Raw genomic sequence first — 19,472 nt, forward strand, 5'->3', positions numbered from 1 at the left:
CTGGCAGGGGAGTTGGAGGTCAGTGGGAGGCTGGGAGGAGACACAGCCAGGACAGGTGACCCAAAGTGACAAATGGGATATTCCAAATGATGTGACATCATGCTCAGTATATAAAGTGAGGCGAAGAAGGAGGAAGGGGTGGGATATTTGGAATGGTGGCATTTGTCTTCACAAGTCACTGTTACCATGGTAGGTCCGGCTGTCCTGGAGGTGGTCGAACACCTGCCTGCACATGGGAATTAGGGTATTAATTTTTTGTTTTTCTTTGTTTGTGTGTGTGGCTCTTGCTTTCCCTATCAAACTGTCTTTATCTTCAACCCACCAGTTTTCTAGCTTTTACCCTTCCACTGGTGGGTGAGTGAGTCAGGGCTGCTTGGGGTTTGGTTGCCAGCTGAGGTGAAAGTCCTTTTTGTTGCCAACTAAGGCTGTTGTGGTTTAGGAATGATATTCTCCACTTTGGTACTCCTCTAAAACCACGTGCCCCTCTCCTCCCACCTCCAACTGGAGGCACTCATTGAGGTAAGAACAATTTGCTGGAAATAGCGATGAGAAAAAAAAATTAAATTAACAATAACAGCAACAATATTAATAACAAAATGTAAAAGAAAATAATTTATTCACATATAAAAACTCTCAATAATAGACAATATCAGATGGATCCCTCTACCATGTTTCTTGAACAGAAGGAATTCTCCCCAGAATGGATTCCCTTTTCCCCCACCCCAGCAATGACGAGAGGTGGTATAGAATAACCTCTGTGTCCTAGCCATGCCCCCTTCCTGGATACTGCAAAACAAAAGCTGTCCTGGCTGGAACCAGGACACACAGGAAGGCAGTTTCATACAAGACCTGAAGTCCAGTTTAGAATGAGCACAAACTCTTCAGGAAGAGGGGCCAGCATGCAGCCTGCTAGTGCTGTTACATGCTGCTTTTCTGACCCATGTTTGACAGAATCAGCCTTGCATGCTGCCACCACCCTGAAGAATAACTAGGCTTGTCTAAGACCACATTTCATAACTAAATCCAGAAACACCTCACCTAAAGAGCAAATATATGATTCAATTATTTTTTGCTTGGACAAACAATTTTTTCCACCTAGTCTATTTCTACAGAACAGGAAATCTATTATTTCCACAGAAAAAGCTGCAGCCTTCCACTCTCACCAGAATATCTCCTTCATATTTAAGAAATCCAATCAGCATTCTCAAAGGCCCTGATTTCAGTGCATGTTGTATGTCTTAATTTTATTTAAAATATCTTCTGGAAACTACTGAGCATCCTCTCCTCCAGTTTCTCCCAGTATGTGTCAGGCATACACAGGAGGGGCCCAGGAATATACTGCAATATCAAATATTACGTGTGGTTGGGTTTAGTTGTGTTAACACAGCACAGCCATCCCAGCTGAATTTGCCTTGAAGATAAAGTATAAGCAGCACTGCTTAGTATGCTTCACAGTTGCCTCTAACAAGGTTTGAATGAAGGACAGAACAAATACAAACAAAATCATCTTACTTCCTATTGCACTTAAATTTTGACAGACTAGAAACTGTCTAAATTCTCCTACTATTTTGTGGTTAAAATAGGAAAATCCAGTCTGCTACAAATGGAGAACAGTCCAATTAAACATATTTATTACTGAAAAATTGTCATCTCTGGAGCTGCCTTGAAGTGTGATGTATCAACAAATTTGCCTGCTAAGGAAGCATCACGTATATAATGACCAAAGTTTGTGACATTATCAAAGACCCTTCAAGAATGAAAAGTGATACAAATTGCTGCAAGCTTTGCTTTCTAAACTTCTGATTGTTCCTGAATATGACACAAATAGAATCAATCTAAACTTACTCATTTTTCCAACATCTGTTAGGATCTCTTAAAGAGTCTGTCCTTGGGGACAATTTGTCACACAAAATGATGACATTTGCACCACGACATGCTGACATTATACTATCCTATTGTCACTATTTGTGACAAACATGGCCCTACAACAACCTTTTGTTAACCTCTCTGATACCATGGACAAGTATTTGACCATGTAGTGCAAACAGAATCAATGACACCTTTGGGACCAAAGCAGAGCAAGTCTGTTCCCTTGTGTAAGCCAATGTCAGCCTGTTTGCTCCTAATTTTACGCTACCAGAAGTGCCACAAGTGCCACATGCTCTGATCCTGCAACACCTCTGAACAAGGACAGCCTGACATACAAGGAGTTAGTTCATTGAAATAGTCAAGCTAAATGAAGCAGTAACAGAACTCTATAGTCAACATCTTTAAGTGGTAATAGGGAAGGATGAACCCAAATTAGCCTTCTAATTATTTTCTCCTTAACTTGACTATTTAAGCAATTACCTAAGTTACACACTATAATGCCCTGAAAATTTTTAGTACTGAACAGACTTGGTTTGCTGCACCACTGTTCGTTCAACAAAAAAAAAAAAAAAAAAGCGAAGGAAGAAAACCTTTTATTTCTCCCATGTAGATATAATAATGATGCCTACTTTTGTGTCATTCCTCAGAATTATGAGCATGTGATTCAGAAGCTACAAAAAATTACAAATTGGTGCTGCTTTTGTTGTCAGGATGAGCCTCCTGCTGTTAGCAAAGAGAGATGAGAGCCACCTAATGCTTTGGGGGCTTAAATAGCTGGTAACTAACAGGTGACCACTGTGGTTGCAGCATCAGCCCAAGGATCTGCCCCAAAACACTCTGGAGCTGCTGTGGCCTTGCAGAGCCTTGGGCTCAGTGACACCAGAGGGAGATGCCCTGCTCTGGCAGCTCGGTGAGTGCAGCAGAGCTCGGGACAATGGAACTCCACTACAGGGAGCCTTCTGCTGCAGGGAAGTGATGAGGACTCAGGTCTCGTTTCTCTCTGCTGAATTGATTGCCTGAGCAAGGAGATTGATGCAGAAATCAATTCACTGATGCCAGCTGGTTTCCCTCTACCTGCACTGGTAGTAAGTTGATTGGGATATTAGTTACCTTCAGCTGATGTGTCTTCCATATGTAACAGGCTGACCCTGGTGATGCTGAACACACAGCAGCTAGAAAATTTCAATTAACCAATCCATAGAAAGGAAGGTAGGGAAGTAAGAGAGAGTAAGACAAAGAAAGGTAAAAAACAACAATCCTCAGTTCATGAAAAGAGGCTTGTTTGTTCTAGATAAATGCAATAATGTAGAATTTTAGAGTAAATAAAATGAAGAGGAAGAACAGTGTGGAATTCAACAATTAAAATATAATTTTATATATTGGGTTATTACTTATATATATATATATAGATATAGATAGAGATATATATAATTTATATATTGGGTTATTACTAGTTTCTGTTTACTTTTGTCCATTTTGTAGGCTCTTGTACCTCTTTCTTCCCATTACTGTTAGCATTCCATTACCTGTAAGACAAATTAAAGCCAAGGATCCTTCCATAATGGATGAAACTTAAGCCAATGAAATGGTGATGCTTCATTCATAGCTGAGAAATACAATCACAGCCCAGGTTTCCAGAGAGTCTATAGATAGAATGTTTTTACTGACGACCTTCGAAACAATTTTTTAAATTGAAAGAGAGCACTAGTAATCTCTATTTAAAAATGACGAGCTATTTGTAAATAATAATGAGCAAAATTTTCAAAATTCACCTTCAGCACTTCTTAAAATCTAAGAAACTTGATCATGCCTGTTTAATAAACCTTTTAAGCAACTTAAGAGAAAAGGATTGATTTCCATTTCAAAAGAATCACCAATTTTTACTGAACAAAAACCTAGCTTAACTGTGCCATACAAACTTGGAACAAACAAGCAGAATTTCTTGTATGTATCAAAACAACTTTATTATACAGCACACCAGAAGATCAGCTGTTTTAAAGTCAAATGCTGAGACATCAAAGGCATGTTTTCATACATGGAAGGGGTGAGACACTTGAATACTCTCAGGTAAGCTTCCATAAATTAAAAATGAGACTCACTTGTTGATAACAACATACAAAGCATTGGTTATTTACCAAAGGAATAATGGCATGATTTTAAAATTAATCCTGGCTTAGATTAAGTTGTCCATTTAATGAACATTTATTCAACTTCAAATAACCAAGGAAAACATTTGGGATACTTAGTGCTTTTTGTATATGACAGCACCATCATCCACACATCTAAAAGGATGCTTTAATAAATTCCAAAGAAACAAAAAGACATCTAAAACTGCTTTTGCCATGCATCTTTCTCTCCAGAAACAGCATTCACTCAAGATAAGTAACACTCTTTAAAGTACTCAAATTGGTGAGAAACTTACAATAGAAAAAAAACATATCATTTGGACATTGTGTTGATAGATCTACTTGTTACTTCATATAATTTTTCTGACTTTAAATACTATTTAAGTCAATAAGAATCAATAAATTGTTTTAAAATTCTGAAATGTAGAGACAAATCCACAAAATATAAATTACTCATAGAATATACCCCAAAATTTTTACTCATTATCTTCATGGAAAGGATAATAGAAATCCAGTACTAGCAAGTACATGAGCTCATCCTCCCTCTCATTTCATGTTTATAAACAAGGTGCTTCTTGCACCTGAGAAGCTTTTACAGTTACCCCTGAGCCACAAAGTGCTGTCTGGTGAAGGATCACAAAATTTTCATCTGAGTCTGATGTTTTTCCCTAAATATCCACAGGTCTAGCCTAGTACAGACATTCTCATGTTCTTCCTAGAAGTCACTCCCATAAGACAGTATCAATTTCATGTTAGATAAAAGCACTCTAAATCTGTTCATCTTCTTTCAGTCCATGAACCTCAGTGACTACACAGCAAGTGCACTTGCATCAGAGAAATAAGCTATGCCAGAAACCAAGACCTTACATGTTTCTGCTTCTGACTCCCGTGTTTTGAGGGCTCTGATGAAGTGACAGCTTGGATATATGAGATTCAAAGTTGCCTCCTGTGACAGCTTCAAACCCATTTACTGTCTCTGCTTTCCTCAGATTGTGTTTGTTTCCAAAACAAGCTTCATTCATTTAAATTCCTGCAGTAAGTAACAGCTTGTAAATATTTAATTTCATTTAAAGGAAAAAGAATTCATTGCTTATCAGCTGCAAAAAATAATAATGAGGCATACTTGGCAAAGTCCCACCTCAGAATGACATAATGACATCACCCAAGTATGAGAATGACATGCACTAATATTTGAACTTAACCCAGACAATAAAACCCACAGCAATTGACATTTCAGAAGCTGTGTTTTGCTCACAGTACCTCTTTTATATATTACATCTAACACTGAATAGATTATGATTATTTTTCTATTACACTTGGATGATCAACCAAGTAATTTCAAATTCTTATTAGATGGCATGTGCAGATCACTGAGCTGGAAATGGAATTTTGAGTATTTCATTTCTAACTATGATTATTTAAACTCACCTGGAAGCTTAACACAGAAGCAGTGTACTTCATAGTATGTCCCCAATCCAAAACTAACCCTAGGTAAGTTTAAGGGATCTCTTCCCAGCTTTCAATTTGTGGCATTAGGTGAAATATAACATTCCTGGGCCAGTTTCAAGTAAGATGATGTATTTTGGGGACAGTTGTTTTTTTTAACGTCTGCTATTGCTATGCTCCAGAGCCACAGGTCCTGCCATGAACACAAGATTTCCTTAAGCAATGCCATGGAGTGTGCCCAATTCTACACACAACATGTGACCAAGTGTGAACATCTATTTTCATGGGAATGACAACTCCCAAACTGATGACATGTCAGTGTCACAACTAACCATGGCTTTCAAGATTTTTATTTTTCAGATGGAATGGGGAAGGTGATGCTATTCAAGCCCTCAAGGGTGAGAAAGGTGATTTAATACTGAGAAGGAAATGAAGGGAGACTAACAAAGGAGACACACAAAGGAAGGAGGAAGGAGGAATGAGACATACAAAAAAAAGCAGATGAGGAAGTAACAGAAACAATGGACAGCTGCAGAACTTGCCTGAAGGGGAGCAAAGTTTCTGACTCACTGATACTGACTGTGACAATCAGGTTCACTTAATAAATATAAGTCTCAAAATAAAAGCTTTGTGCAAACCATCCACATACAACAGACTGTGGATCAAAGACTATGAACTCTTTATATTATTCCCTGGCACAGAGTCTATGCCTAAATGTGAATTTCAGTGCTCTCATCTCAATGGGCTCAACTTCTGAGCTACAGACCCCTGTGAAACATCACACTGGGCTGAGCTCTGCTCCCTCAGGGAAGCCTTGATGCACTTCACAAAGTACAGCAATGCAATAACCAGACTTGCTGGCAGTTTCTGCAAACAAGATAAAAATTACATCCTTCTGTAGCTTTACACTCCCATCTTCAGGAACAGTGTCTTCACAGTTAGGAACATCAGAGCCAAGATGTAATCCCTCCCAATAGATGGACATGGATTCAAACAGGAAGTGAAGGAACTTTTCATGCAGCTCCAGTGTTCAAAAAGCATCTCTTGCCTCACAAACACACACAAAGGCACCCTAAACATTCCTGTGTGCCTGCAGACTGATCAAACTAAACCAAGTTCACCCACTGATTAAGAAATTTGTCTTTTATTCAATTCTTATGTTGTAGCAGTTCATGTCAGTTTAAGAAGTGCCTTTCTGCAGTTAACTACACCACAAAAAAAGCAATTTATATTGATAATTTACTAGCTAACAACCCAGTTCTCACATGGATTACATATGGTTGTCTGATATCAGTCATCTCCCTACCAAGGATTTTTAAATCAAGGAATGGAACAGAGGGCACAAGGTGCTTATATAATAAATTTTAAAAATTCTCTCTTAGGGTTTTCCAGGAGCAATGAGATTATTAAAAGGCTCAAAGCCTTCTAAACAAAGCCCACTTTATAAAAAAACATCTGGTTAAAAGCAGTTGGAAGAGGAGGAAGAAAGGTAGGAAGGAAAAGAAGATCTTGTTAGTAGCCCTCAGTGCCCTGCCCAGTAGCCCTTGAGAGAGGCTGCAGGAAGATGAACATATGTATTTCATTATGAACTGAAAACGTGTGCACGGAGCCACGAGTTTTAAGCAAAGGTGCCTGATTCAGCCTACATGAAGGGAATGTGTTCCTTCTGCATCTTACTTCACAGAAGCTGACAGGGTTTCACAGAGCTACAAAATGCTGTTCAGCTGACATGCAACACATTTTTTTGCTTCTCTTCTTTAAAGTGGTTTTAGACAGTGTTAAATAATAGTATCTGTGACCTGAGAGCAATTTAGTACATTGACAGTGGGCTGCTTGTTCAAAAAACATGGACACTTTTGCTCTATCCATACATCATCTTCTCTCTTGCATGTGGTCAGCAGCACCTTGGTGGATGTCACGTACAAGAGAGGAAAGAAGAAACTCTGGATTCTTTCATATTTGTTTTTCCTATCAGGCTGGGAAACTACAAAAAGAAGAGGATCAGATCTCAGCTGACTCCACCAGTATTGGCTTCTCTCACCCAGGGAGAAAGAAAAGCCCAGAACCACCAACAGTAACAGCTTCCCAATTTTCTACCCCAAGCACCAATACAGTTCAGGGCAACCAGAGAGTTCAGTGTCAGTCCTCTGTAATCTGTCACTGGTGCTCAGGACACAGCTTTCAGCATAAATGTTTTGCATAGTTTCTGTTCAGCTTGTACTTCTCAGGGCAAAGAACAAGTTTCAGGACTGCTCTCAAGGCAGATGACACCTTTCCACATACCAGCCATTTTGTGGTTGGGCAACAGGCAGGGAAACACAGGAAACCACTGTTTAAATGCAAAACAAATTAGCAAAATAAGAAATGGCCTTTTACATCAAAAGCTGCAACTTTGATGAAGTCCTACTGCCTATGAGGAGGCATCTGTGCTTGGGAAAAGAAAGCTTTTTCTATGCTCTAACTTCATGAAATACAACAATACTGAAGATTCCAAGCCCTCATGCACAGCAATTCAATGAGTGCAGGTTACAAGAGTGAAGTGAGAGAGGTCAGAAGAAATGAAGTTCACTTAGCACATGTGCAGAGCAGTGTAAGGCAGCCACATTAATGTGAACCCTCACTGCTCTCAACAGGGCCCCACAAAGTGCTCAGAAAGAGTGAGCAGAGAGGGATCCCTGCCAAAACCAGCTGGGAACTTACAGATAGAAATTTACTGATTCCAACCTGCCATGGAGTAGGATACAGGGGTTTGTTTCTTTAGTTAAGAATCATCAAGATTAGAGCCAGTAAGTACAAACACACACATGCATAGCAGATCCTGATAATCTGATTTTGACTTCCTTTGCCACTGGGAAAACCACTGCAGGTTGAGGTGAGGTGGGCACAAGAGCATCAGTCTTTCTATGACATCCATCTGCTCCAGCAGTCCAATTGCTCTAGCATCACCAGCCAGGTCTGTGGGAATCTCCAGGCATTTGGTGCCACAAATCTCCCCAGAATTCACCTCATGAGCTGTACCAGGCTGATTGTTAGAGCAATGTATATGTGCATGACATCCATTTGGACCCCATTGGGGGTGTGGTAATTGAAGTAAAGATCTCTGCACCAAGAAAAAAGTCCCCTAATCCACCTGTTCCTGTTCACATGCTGCTTTGGTTTGGTTTATTTCTGGTTTTATATCTCATCCATGGAGCCCTTCAAAAGCCATGCATAAATAGAGCTGCCCATACACAAGGGGCTCACGAGTTCCCTCAGGGTTACACTCTTATCTCTACCTACATTAACAGTGGTGCCTCCTTAGGCTGAACACCCAAAACAATTGCTGGGAGCATGAAACAAGAGCTGAGAGAAGCGTATTCTGCTCTCCATAAATGGCAAGACTTAATGAGTGCTGCTGCAGATTTAGATCTGTCAGACTTCACAAACAGTTCCAATCCTCTGAAAAGACCAAGTTACAAGGTATCTTTCTGCTAGCAAACACAGGAAAAATACCTTATTGTACCCCTGGAGGATTTTATGGCAACCTACTACCACTGATACAATTGTGTTTTCAATGAAGAAACAACAATTTCTTCAGACTCAGTCACATTTACCACTGTGAAACAGTGCTGAAAGCTCAAAGAGTGATTCCAACATCCTCCTCTCAGCCTCCAGCTCCATTCCCTTGGGCGCCTGTCTTGCAGTGACAATTGTTGGTGGAGGGAAGCATGGGAATGCATTAATCATAAACAGGCTCTTTTCACCACCTGAGAAAAGCAACATTTCTCCACCATAGCTCAGTTAGGGCGGCCAAGCTGCACATTGGTAAAATTTACAGGTGGAACAGCTCGATTCTCAATCATCATCATCATTATTTATTGGTATTACACAGCACCTAAATGTTACCAACTCAGAACCCCAGCATACATCTTGCTCATACACATGCAGGAATATTGCTCTTTCCCTGGGCACTTGCAGTCCAGGGACCAGACCACAGACAGTTACTGTGATTAAAAAAAAGTGTTTTCACAGAGTGTAGCTTGCCATCTGCTAAAACTTAACCCACTGGCCAGTAAACACGGGTGAACTGCTCCACAGGAGTGAGGACACTCACAGGGGTTGGTGCTCCCAAATATGATGCTGCAACACTCATGCAGCTCTACCGTGCACCAGTGACAAAGAAACAAAGTTCATTAACTGAATGGGGGAAAAAAAACATTAAATACATCTACTTTATCTACTAGAACAAATTTTTAATAGTGTTACTCCATAGAAACCACAAAAAAACAGCTTTTTTTTTGCCAATGAACAAATTAAGTTTCTATGACTTCTTTTAAAAAAAGAAAAAAACAACTATTTGCTTTTCTGTGATTTTCTCTTTAGGAGAACAGATAATCATGATGATGATTAGAAGGATGCCAGAAATTAACAATAATCTCTGTGTGCAAGTACATTTCTAAAAATGTGCCCATCAGATACACAATAGGTGTATCCTGGTATCTAGGTACTGTCCTATCCAGATGGTGCAATTAAAGAGCTAGAAAAAGTGAACTACAAAAGAAAACTTAAAAGGTAAAAAAAATGTTATTCAGAGAAATAATTATTAGTTTACAAGAGCAGAAAAAGTACAAACACTGAGAAAGAAACATAGTTGTTTGATTAAGCTGCTAAACAAAGGCAGAAAAATCATATTAAATACAGTTTAAGTTTCACTGATACTGTTTTTAGTCACATAATTTTAAGACTGTTCAAGGATCTTGAAGTGCCAGAGTCTAGGCATTTAAATTAAACTGGACTACACAATAAAAGGAGCCTTGATCAAAACAAACATCAGAACAAGCAGACAAGTTTGCATGACTTGTGAGAGTCTTTTTATTTCTAATTCCTGGGCTGTACTGTCAAAGGAACAAATGTCACAGATGTGATAGTCCTGCCTCTTTTAGGTGATAACCTAAAAGAGTTACTTTACTTTAATACCGAAGTGCAAAGCTAATTTTTAGACAAAAGCCATCCTAAGAGATGGAGAAGTACTATTATTCTCACCTTGCAGGTAGGAAGCTGCAAAATCATCTATGAAAGGCAAGAGATATTTCAGAAGATACTGGTCAGGTAACTGGCAAAAGTTCTTTGGCACTACTATCCAGCTTCAATTTAATCCTACAGCTGTTGGAACCTCATGCTCTGTCTCTGGCCAAGCCTTAAATTTCCCCCAGGCATCAACTGCACCTCAATTCTTGCTTAGAGCTCACAGAAGTGGTGCCAGGGCTGTGCAGAGCATCACCAGCTCTGCCAGGCTGCAAGGCAGCAGCACCTCAGCATCTCTGCTCTTCCCACAACAGCTCACCCAGGGCTGGTGACACCCAGCAGGATTCATCAGCACGTCTCTACTCATCACACTAGAGTCAGCAAGTCCAGCAGATGTACCCAGCTTTCTCAAGCATGTCTCTTAACATTGTCAGGGGTCAAACAGAGACCTTCCCCATCTCCTTCCTACTGCAGAAGTCCAAGCTTAGACTTAATGGCTGGATCATAGAATCACAGAATGGTTTTGTCTGGAAGGGACCATAAAGTTCATCTAGTTCCAATCCCCCTGCCATAGGCACAAAACCTTCCCCTAGACCAGGTATCCCAAAGCCCCATCCAGCCAGGCCTTGGACAGCTCCAGGGATGGGGCACCCACAGCTTCTCCAGGCAACTTTTTCCAGTGACTCACCGCCCTTGCAGTGGAGAATTTCCTCCTTCCTAAAGAAGTAAAGCACAGCAAAGGATCCCACACATTATTTTTTTAAAAGTGGTTTTGTCATTGGTGATTTGTTAGAGTTTTAAATTATTATTACTGGGACAGGGAGTTGGAGATGGGAATGTTTGGTAAGGAATGTGAGACTTTGAGAATAAAAATTCTGAAGATGTTGCAGGTTATCAAGTTTCATTCTGAGCTACAGCAACAAGTCATATACTGCAGAATAGTTTCAACCTACACTTTCTGCTTTTGCATAAATGAGGTTGAATTTTCAGAACAACAGAAGGATCCACTTGATTGTACTGCCCATTCTCTCTCCTTTATGTCAACAACCTTTGGTCTTAACTGACACAAATATAAAATATTATATTTGGACAGGCAAAGGACTTGGCATAAAAGCTTCTGTAACCTGGACAGTTTCATGTTTTAAATTCATAATGTGGTCCATACCTTACAAAGCTTCCCATTTTAGCAGAACAATTACTGTTTTTATGAAAATATCATAATTTCCCCTTTCCATTCTTTAAAAAAAGGATCTTCTACTCTATTGAATTTTAATAAAGTCAAAAGGGATGTCCTCAATTCTTTCTCCAAAGATGTATATCAGTAGATTTCTAAGACCATCAGCTTGGGAAGAATGCATTATGTTCCCACAGGGATATGTGAGCTGCTATCCCCAGCCTAAACACATCCCTTATGATTGCTTTGTTTATCATGCACGTGTAATACATCAGCAGTATCACAGGGAGGATTTCAATCTGGTCTCTCTCTAAGTGTACATTGCCAAATTTCCCTCTTAGATTTAAACTGAGCCTGTCCCAGTGTCAGCACAGTAATTTTGTTATCATAGTTTGTTCCTAAGCAAGCCAGGTAATGCCAGTCAAACCAGCAAACCAGGTAAAACCAGGTATGGCTGCAGGTTCATGGAGGAGGACTTTGAAGCATGTTTGAAATACATATTTACTAATTAGTTTATATCAATTTTAAGTGTCTACTTAGGGGATGAGAAGAGGTGCTATCTCCCTTTCCTTTAGCAGCTGGAATTTGCTGAGGTGAGGATAGAGCTCAGCAGGCAGCAATATGACTTACAGCCAGATGTAATGCTGGTAGAGAGGGAAAACAGAGGCTGGTAGAAGCAAATAGATGAAGTAAGCCAGAAACTTTATACCAATAAAAAAGAAAAAGGAAAAAGAAATTTTAAACTCCTTACTTCAATCAGATTAAAATCATTCTGTTTTCCATGTGGGATTCTGCTGTTCCATTCAAATATGATTATTGGGTTTGGTTTCTGTTTGTTTTTATAATCACACTATCATCTCAAGGAATTTTAAGAAAAACCTTCCCTATGGGAAATCTACTTTTCACTTTGCAATATATCTGCCATTTATCAAAGGTCTGAGCTGTCAGGATTTTTGACCTCATGCTCCCTTTAGTTTCATAAAATGTAGCCTGACTACTCTGCAGAACCACCACCCAAACCTTACCAGAAATAGACTTTAGCCCATGTTTGCATAGATAACTACATTTACCATTACAGATACTGCTACAGTAATGTTGAACTCAATGCTTTTTATAGTTTTCCTCACAACTGCTTGCAACTGAACAAAACAAAAAAACAATTAAATAAAACATCTGCCAGAAGAATACATGTAGTCATCACCAGCCTCTACAAATCATAATGGTGAAACTGTATCAAAAAGAGAAAGTTTCTAAATTAAACAAAGTATCTGTCTATCAAATATAAACAAGTCTGTATCAGCTAAAGTTTTTGTGTGTAGCAATATCTGTAGACATGCAATAAATCTTTCTTTGTGGTAAGTCACTGCTTTTTGGGACTCAAAAAAATTTATGTGCATATTTATATTTATTTTCCATAACAAACATGTTTATGGGGGATCATGACATCAAGTTACTGGACAAATAAGCACCTGCATGGACTTAATATTTTGACAACAAACAAAAAAATTAAATACCAGCACCACGAAACTGCAGACTTGGAAGAAGCTGGCCAAAGTCCTGCTCACACTGCTTTAGCAGTCTGCACACAGCATGAAGAGCAGCCCCTGAATCAAAATCAATTGTGAATACAAGTCTCATTCTCCCCCTATTTCTGCTTTGGCTTTGATTTTTTTTTTTTTTTTAATTGGCTAGTATGAATGCAGAACGGGAATTCTTCAGGAGGGTCAAAAAGAATATAGTTTTGCAAACAAAGTTGCTTATCTAGCACCAAAAAAAAGCTCCTGGAATGACTAAGGTCTCTTCAAAGGAAAAGTAGGATTTTTAAAAGTTGTCATGAATTGACTATTTTTCCCCCAAATCAGAAAGGCTTGCATATTTTTAGTAAATCTAGGCACATGCATATTTAGCTTAACACACCAAGGGCTATTCCTTTAGCATGCCACCTGTATATATCCCAATTCTCAGTGTTATTTATCATTACACGGAGGGCAATTCTTTGCCCTTCCCACAGTACATGGTGTGTTGCACCACCCACCTGCCATGCCTTCAGTTTATGATATTTTAAGACTGGCAGGAAAATTAGTTCCACTTGCATGAGCCTTTGTTTGAAAGTAAGACCACACAACAGCTTTCTGTGGGCAGAGGGGACAGAGAGCAGAAATACTAATTGCAGGAATTCACTACCCAGATACATTCTTGCTGTGACAAGTACAGGCTTTGCAAGACCTACATCACCAGTGATGGTTTTGACTATACATCCCACTGCAAAGAAAGGTTGGGGACATGCTTCTTGTTCGTAGGATTTGTAAATAATTATTAGACTACAAAATAAAGTAACGAGGACACAAAGCTGGAAGCAATTTGCCTATCTCACAGTACAGCTCTCCCTTGACAAAGGAAGGAATTGTATCCTGATCTTCCCAGTGATTCCAGTCCACTTTACAAGCCATGCAACCACATCCTCTGCTTTGCCATCAAAGCCAGCGTTTCTCTAACTCACCAAACTAACAGCATTACAAGAGGATAATAAGTAAATAAGTAAACATCAGACTTCTACAGTACAGAGAAGAGGGAAGAGAGAGGATCAATTTAATTTATAGCCTCCCTAGTTTCTCTCAAGTCATCTCACGCAACCAAAAATCTCACAGCCCTACTACTGCAGCACAGGATGATTTACACAATGGAAATTATTTTTTTAAAACTCCATCTGCACATCAACCTAACTTCTGCCCCTCTCACATTTATGTACTTGCCCTTGATCCACACACGAGTACTCCACGGCAGCACTTTCTATGAGCTGTTCATGCAGGTGAACATCCCTGAGGGATGCAGCTGCCCCCTCTGCTTTTATAGCTATCTATCTCTTCATCATGGAGCTCAAAGGAATAATCCTATTGCATATTTCTTCTTCATTTATTTTACTAGGTGAGGTGTTTAAGAGGATATGTGATCATCTGGAGCTCATCACTGTCAAATTTTCAGCCACAGCTGTAAAGGGTAAAGAAACTAGTTTAGCTCCTTGGTTTACAAAGTGCTGAGTACCTCCAATGAGGTGCCAAATGTGTGTGGTGACACTTTGAGATTGCTGAGTGCCTCCTGAGGTTCACGGCCCGATCCAAAACCCCACTGCAGGAATGACAGCCCTTCCCTTGGCTGCAATGTGCCTGGGACAGAACAGAGTTTTGACACTCAAGCCTGTACTTCCAAGACAAGGAAATACTTGCCACAGATTTAAGAACACAGAATAAGGTGGCAGGTTTGAGAAGCACTGGATCATAGTGTTCCTACCTGCAAACAACCCAGAGTAATCTAAATAAATTCATACATATCTACTTAAAGAAATAGACATTCAAGACTACTTTAAATATGTTTGGGATCAGGTGCTTATTTTCAATTGTTTGAATATAACATACAGACATGCAGCAAAATTCTCTCCAATCCTCTGGAGGCCATCCTTTGAGCTTAACGTATTTCTTCCATTTTTTAAAAAAATAATAATAAAGAAAAAATATTCTAAGAACTGTCTTTACAAATCATTTTTCTCTGGAAGCCTTTGTTAAAATGAGCCCTTCTTCTGGAAGCATGCAATAAAACAAAGCTAACGAACAAGAAAAGAAGCTGAAAAAATGCTGACAGTCATATTGTAGAACATCCAGTGCAAAGACTGGCTGCTTTCATTTGGGTTAAGGCATCAAAGTCTTTCATTAACAGGTCACTTGTTCAAATACTGTCTTTCCTGACAGTAATCAGCTGATGGCAGGCAGAGTAAGCATCACACTTTGTAAGGAACTTTGCAAAAGTATTTTTTATTGAATGAATAAATAATGCACAGTAGGTCTGCAGGCATTCATGATGACTGTGTCCTTCTGCAATATTGAATTAGTAGATAGTAACTAAGCAAACAAAAAAGAGCTAAGTTGCAGCAAAGACTGTAACCACTTTCATTTCTTCTGACAGTTGCCATTTATCTTTGCTTTTGAAGAGACTATGTGGTAGTATTCTAGTAAGGGAGCTGTAGCATACTGTGAAAAAATAATAACATTTTAGCAATATAAGCCCTCACTGCAGCATCTGTTATTAAATCTTTGCAGAGAGGCGAGGCGAGACCGCTAGTCATAACTGTGGATTAGCAAGGTTCTACTATATTCATTTTAGAGTGCAGAATGCTTTGCATGAAAGCTGTTACTTGCCTTCTATGTCAAAAAGTGAACTTATGCCAACTTTTTAATACTGAATTCTTCAAGGAAGCTGTCCTAACAGCCTGCAAGCACTGTCCACAAAAAACAGCAGCCATCTAACAGCAGAGAAATGGAGGAAGGACAGAATCAGAATAGCTGATGCTGCTGATTTGCAACATTTTCTTTTCACAGAAAATGACCATCATCTTACACTTCCTTCCTGAGGAAATCAAAAACTGCCTTTGAAAGTGTCAAGCTTTATGATGCTGACTTCAACTCTGACACCCGATTATACAAGAGCATTAACATAAGCGCTCAGCATGCTCAGGGAATCACTGCATCCTCATCAGTGGAGCCTTAGTAGCTCACATCCTGGCTGACTCCCTAGCAAAACAGGCAAAAACCCGGGACTTCAGGTCCTAGAGAAAGGATGATAATTCACATACTTATGGGAAGCATAACACACACACTGAACTGAGCCAAGTTTAAGTAAACTTTATACTAAATTCACAAAGTTCAAGCAGAGTCGGAGCTTAGCTGAATGTAGTTAAAACACTCAAGAGTTTTCCAGAAACACTAAAATCCTCCAGAAGAAAGCTCATCTTAAGCTTTCATAACGATATTTTCCTGATTATGAAGTTACACAGACAGTGCAAGGTACTGTGTAATATTTACCCATGACGCCCACTGTTATGATATAATGTTTCAGTGAAGAATAAATTAGAAGCAGCAAATCCCTGAAACCACCCGTGCAAATACACAATCATTAATGGATTAATACATAAAGAAGTGAAGACTAGCTGAAACTGAAAATTAGTTTAAAAAATATTAGTGGCATCCACTGTAAGAGTTACTGTCTAAAACAGATAGTAAAGGCAAGACACATTGCTTTAACTGTGAAAAGTTGTGAACACTGATGCTCTAATGCAGTATAACTGGTCCCAGAGCAAGGTTTTTATGCACCGATGTGGCTGTAAAAGCCCCCTCGGAGAGCTGCTGCTATTCCGGACCTTTGCGGGACTTCCCTACGCACCTGCGGCGCCGTCCCGCTCTCTCGCTCCTGCTGCTGACACCACCTCAAGCCCAGAGCTACGTTTTATTTCATCTCCCGTTTGTTTCGGGTTTTTCTTTCCCCGGCGCTTGAGGAGGCAGAGCGCGGCGCGGGGGAGATTACATGGGGATGACTGAATCGCGGTGAATCGATTAAGCCTCGACAATTTAATCTGGGACTTCATGCGGGGCTGGAGGAGATAATCCCCGCACCGCTGTTCGTCCGTGCCTCTCCTTTACCCGGACACAGACCCGGGGGCACGCCGGCCGCACACGGACACCGCCTGGCCGGTCCGGAGCTAAGCCGCCTTCCTCCTCCTCCTCGTCCTCCTCCTCCTCCTGCTCCTCCTCGTAGCGCGGCGCACACCGCGCACCCGGCGCCTCTGCAAGATGCGCGCTCGCAAACTTTCCAAACTTTCTGGGGAAGTGGCGAGGGATACGCGGGGTCGGCCCGACCAGGGCGGCGCTTCGCCTCCCGGCGGCACCTCACCGTCCGCAGCACCCCGAGCGCTGCCCGCGGGGACTCCCCCGCCCCGGGCCGGCCAGCGGGAGGCGGGAGCAGCGCGCTCCGGCCGCACCGAGCGCAGGTTGCTCCCGCAAGTTGGAAGAGCGAAGCAACGGCAAGGGCAGAGACCCCATAGCCCGCCCGCGCTGCCTCTCGTACTCACGCTGCTGTTCTCGCCCGTCCAGTGCACCATCGCCTGGTTGTGAGACGCGTCCCCTTTCAGCACGAAGGAGGTGCTGATGAGGGAGACCTGCTCCCGGCCGCCCGCCAAGGATGCTCTCCTGGAGCGGCTGCTCTCCGCCGCCGCCCCGCCGCTCCACCGCGGCTCCGGCGGGCTGCGCGCCCCGCGGGTCAGGGCTACGGGGCGCGGGCGGCCGCAGGGCTCCGCGCAGCGCGGCGCGGCGGCGGCGCCCAGCAGCGGCGGCAGCAGCAGCAGCAGCAGCGGCGGCGGCAGCCGGGCAGCCCCGCGCGGAGCGGCAGCGGCGGACACGCGTGGCCCGCCGTGCGCCATGGTGGCTCTCCGGCGTGGTAGTGACAGGCGGGGAGGTGGCGGGGAGGGAGGGAGACACCGCGGCGGAGGGCGGGGGCGGGGGAGGGCTGTAACCGGAGCGGGGCTCAGCGGCAGCGCCGTGCGCGGGGCTGCGCGCCCAGCCGGGGCGGCGCCGCCATCTGCTGGTCCGCGCCGAAACGCCGGGCGGGCTCCGGCAATCACGGACACGGACACGAACACTCGCGCCCCGCGGGAGCCGCGGCGGGCACGGCTCTCCCCCGCTGCTTGTGAACTTTCACCGAAAGCTCCGGGCAGAGCCTTTCCCAGAGCGCCCCAGCAACATTCGCGCAGACGCTCGGCGCGGCTGCGCTGCAGCCCGAGGGGCGCGGGGGGCGAGCACCTAGAGCTGCCTCTCCGGACACCAGGGATGGACGGCCTTGGCTTGGCCCTCCGTCCCAGCAGGCTGCAGTGAACGGTCAGAAGAGGTCTGTGCCAGAAGCTGAGAGCTGAGGAGCAAATGAAGCCCGTGCAAAAATACGATTTCTGTCATTAAGACAAGAGCTTCCATGGGGAAAAGGATCTGTCCATTGTTCTGCCCCTCAGCTCATCGGTGGCACGAGGCTCGTCACCTGCACTGTCCAGAGCCAACTGCTAACCCGGTGTTGTCCACTGTGGGGACGTGTGCCTTGTAATTTGGGATTGATCCAAGAAAGGCTCTCCTGGCATGGGCACAGCCAGGAGGGACCATGACTGACCTGCGCAGAGTGGCATCACTCAACTGACAGATGAAGTGATTGAAGAAGATTCAGCTCAACGGACAGGTGAAGTGATGGAAGAAGATTCAGCCACCACAGTTTGGGGGCTCCTGCTGCTTCAGTGCAGTGTGCTGTGTACCTGGGAATAAATTGGGACTTTGCCTCACATGCTGTGACGAGGGCACAGGTTAGAAACTCAAAATAACTGAGGTTGGCAGGGACCTGCAACCTGCTGCTCGGTTGAGGGCCAGCTCTGAAGCTCAAACAACTTCATGGTAAGATAAGGATATGCAGGCCTAAATGTAAGAAAACAAGTTTGAAAGACCATTCACAAAAGTAATGACTCCAGGTATAGGCGCCCAACAAAGGAGATCTGGGCTGGTTAAACCCAAGGTGAGTAAAGTTAATAAACCAGCTTTAGCTGTAATCTGCCTTTACCCTAATGGCCTAGAAAATTAGGATTACAAAGGCTTTTCTAGGAAGATTAATAGAAAAAATAGTATCCACTGGTTTAACTGTACCATTTACAGGGCTGTGATGACTACCACAGTGACCTAAAGTGACCTGGTTATACCAAATTCATGTAAAAACTACTTCCAGCAAGCTATATGACTATGTATTAGCTGCACACCTTCAGTGCTAGGAGACCTATGGTAACCTGCCCTGTTATTACTGTAATAGCTCAAACCAGAAGGCAGTTTCAAATTCAGGATGACTCTCCATTTCAAAAGAAATGCAGAATAAAAGTTAAAATAGTAATTTTTTAAAATTTCATGCACTTTTTCTGCAGCTCCCAATAAAATCCTCTTTCAGAGTTCCAAGCACAGCCCCACATCTCAAAACAACCTCTGTGCAGCCTTCCCCCTTGCTCCTCC

At 42.2% G+C, this 19,472-nt stretch overlaps 1 protein-coding gene across 1 annotated transcript in view; it reads right to left on the bottom strand.

The window, feature by feature from the left end:
- Window positions 1-17,863, bottom strand: part of SORCS2 (sortilin related VPS10 domain containing receptor 2) — a 527,396-nt gene extending 509,533 nt beyond the window's left edge. Inside the window, 2 exon segments of the mRNA XM_058804337.1 lie at window positions 17,516-17,602; window positions 17,843-17,863. Of these exon segments, the coding sequence (XP_058660320.1) occupies window positions 17,516-17,602; window positions 17,843-17,863 (108 nt within the window).
- Between the last annotated feature and the right edge of the window lie 1,609 nt (window positions 17,864-19,472).

The sequence above is a fragment of the Ammospiza caudacuta genome, chromosome 4 (assembly GCF_027887145.1).
Source record: "Ammospiza caudacuta isolate bAmmCau1 chromosome 4, bAmmCau1.pri, whole genome shotgun sequence".
Taxonomy (NCBI): domain Eukaryota; kingdom Metazoa; phylum Chordata; class Aves; order Passeriformes; family Passerellidae; genus Ammospiza; species Ammospiza caudacuta.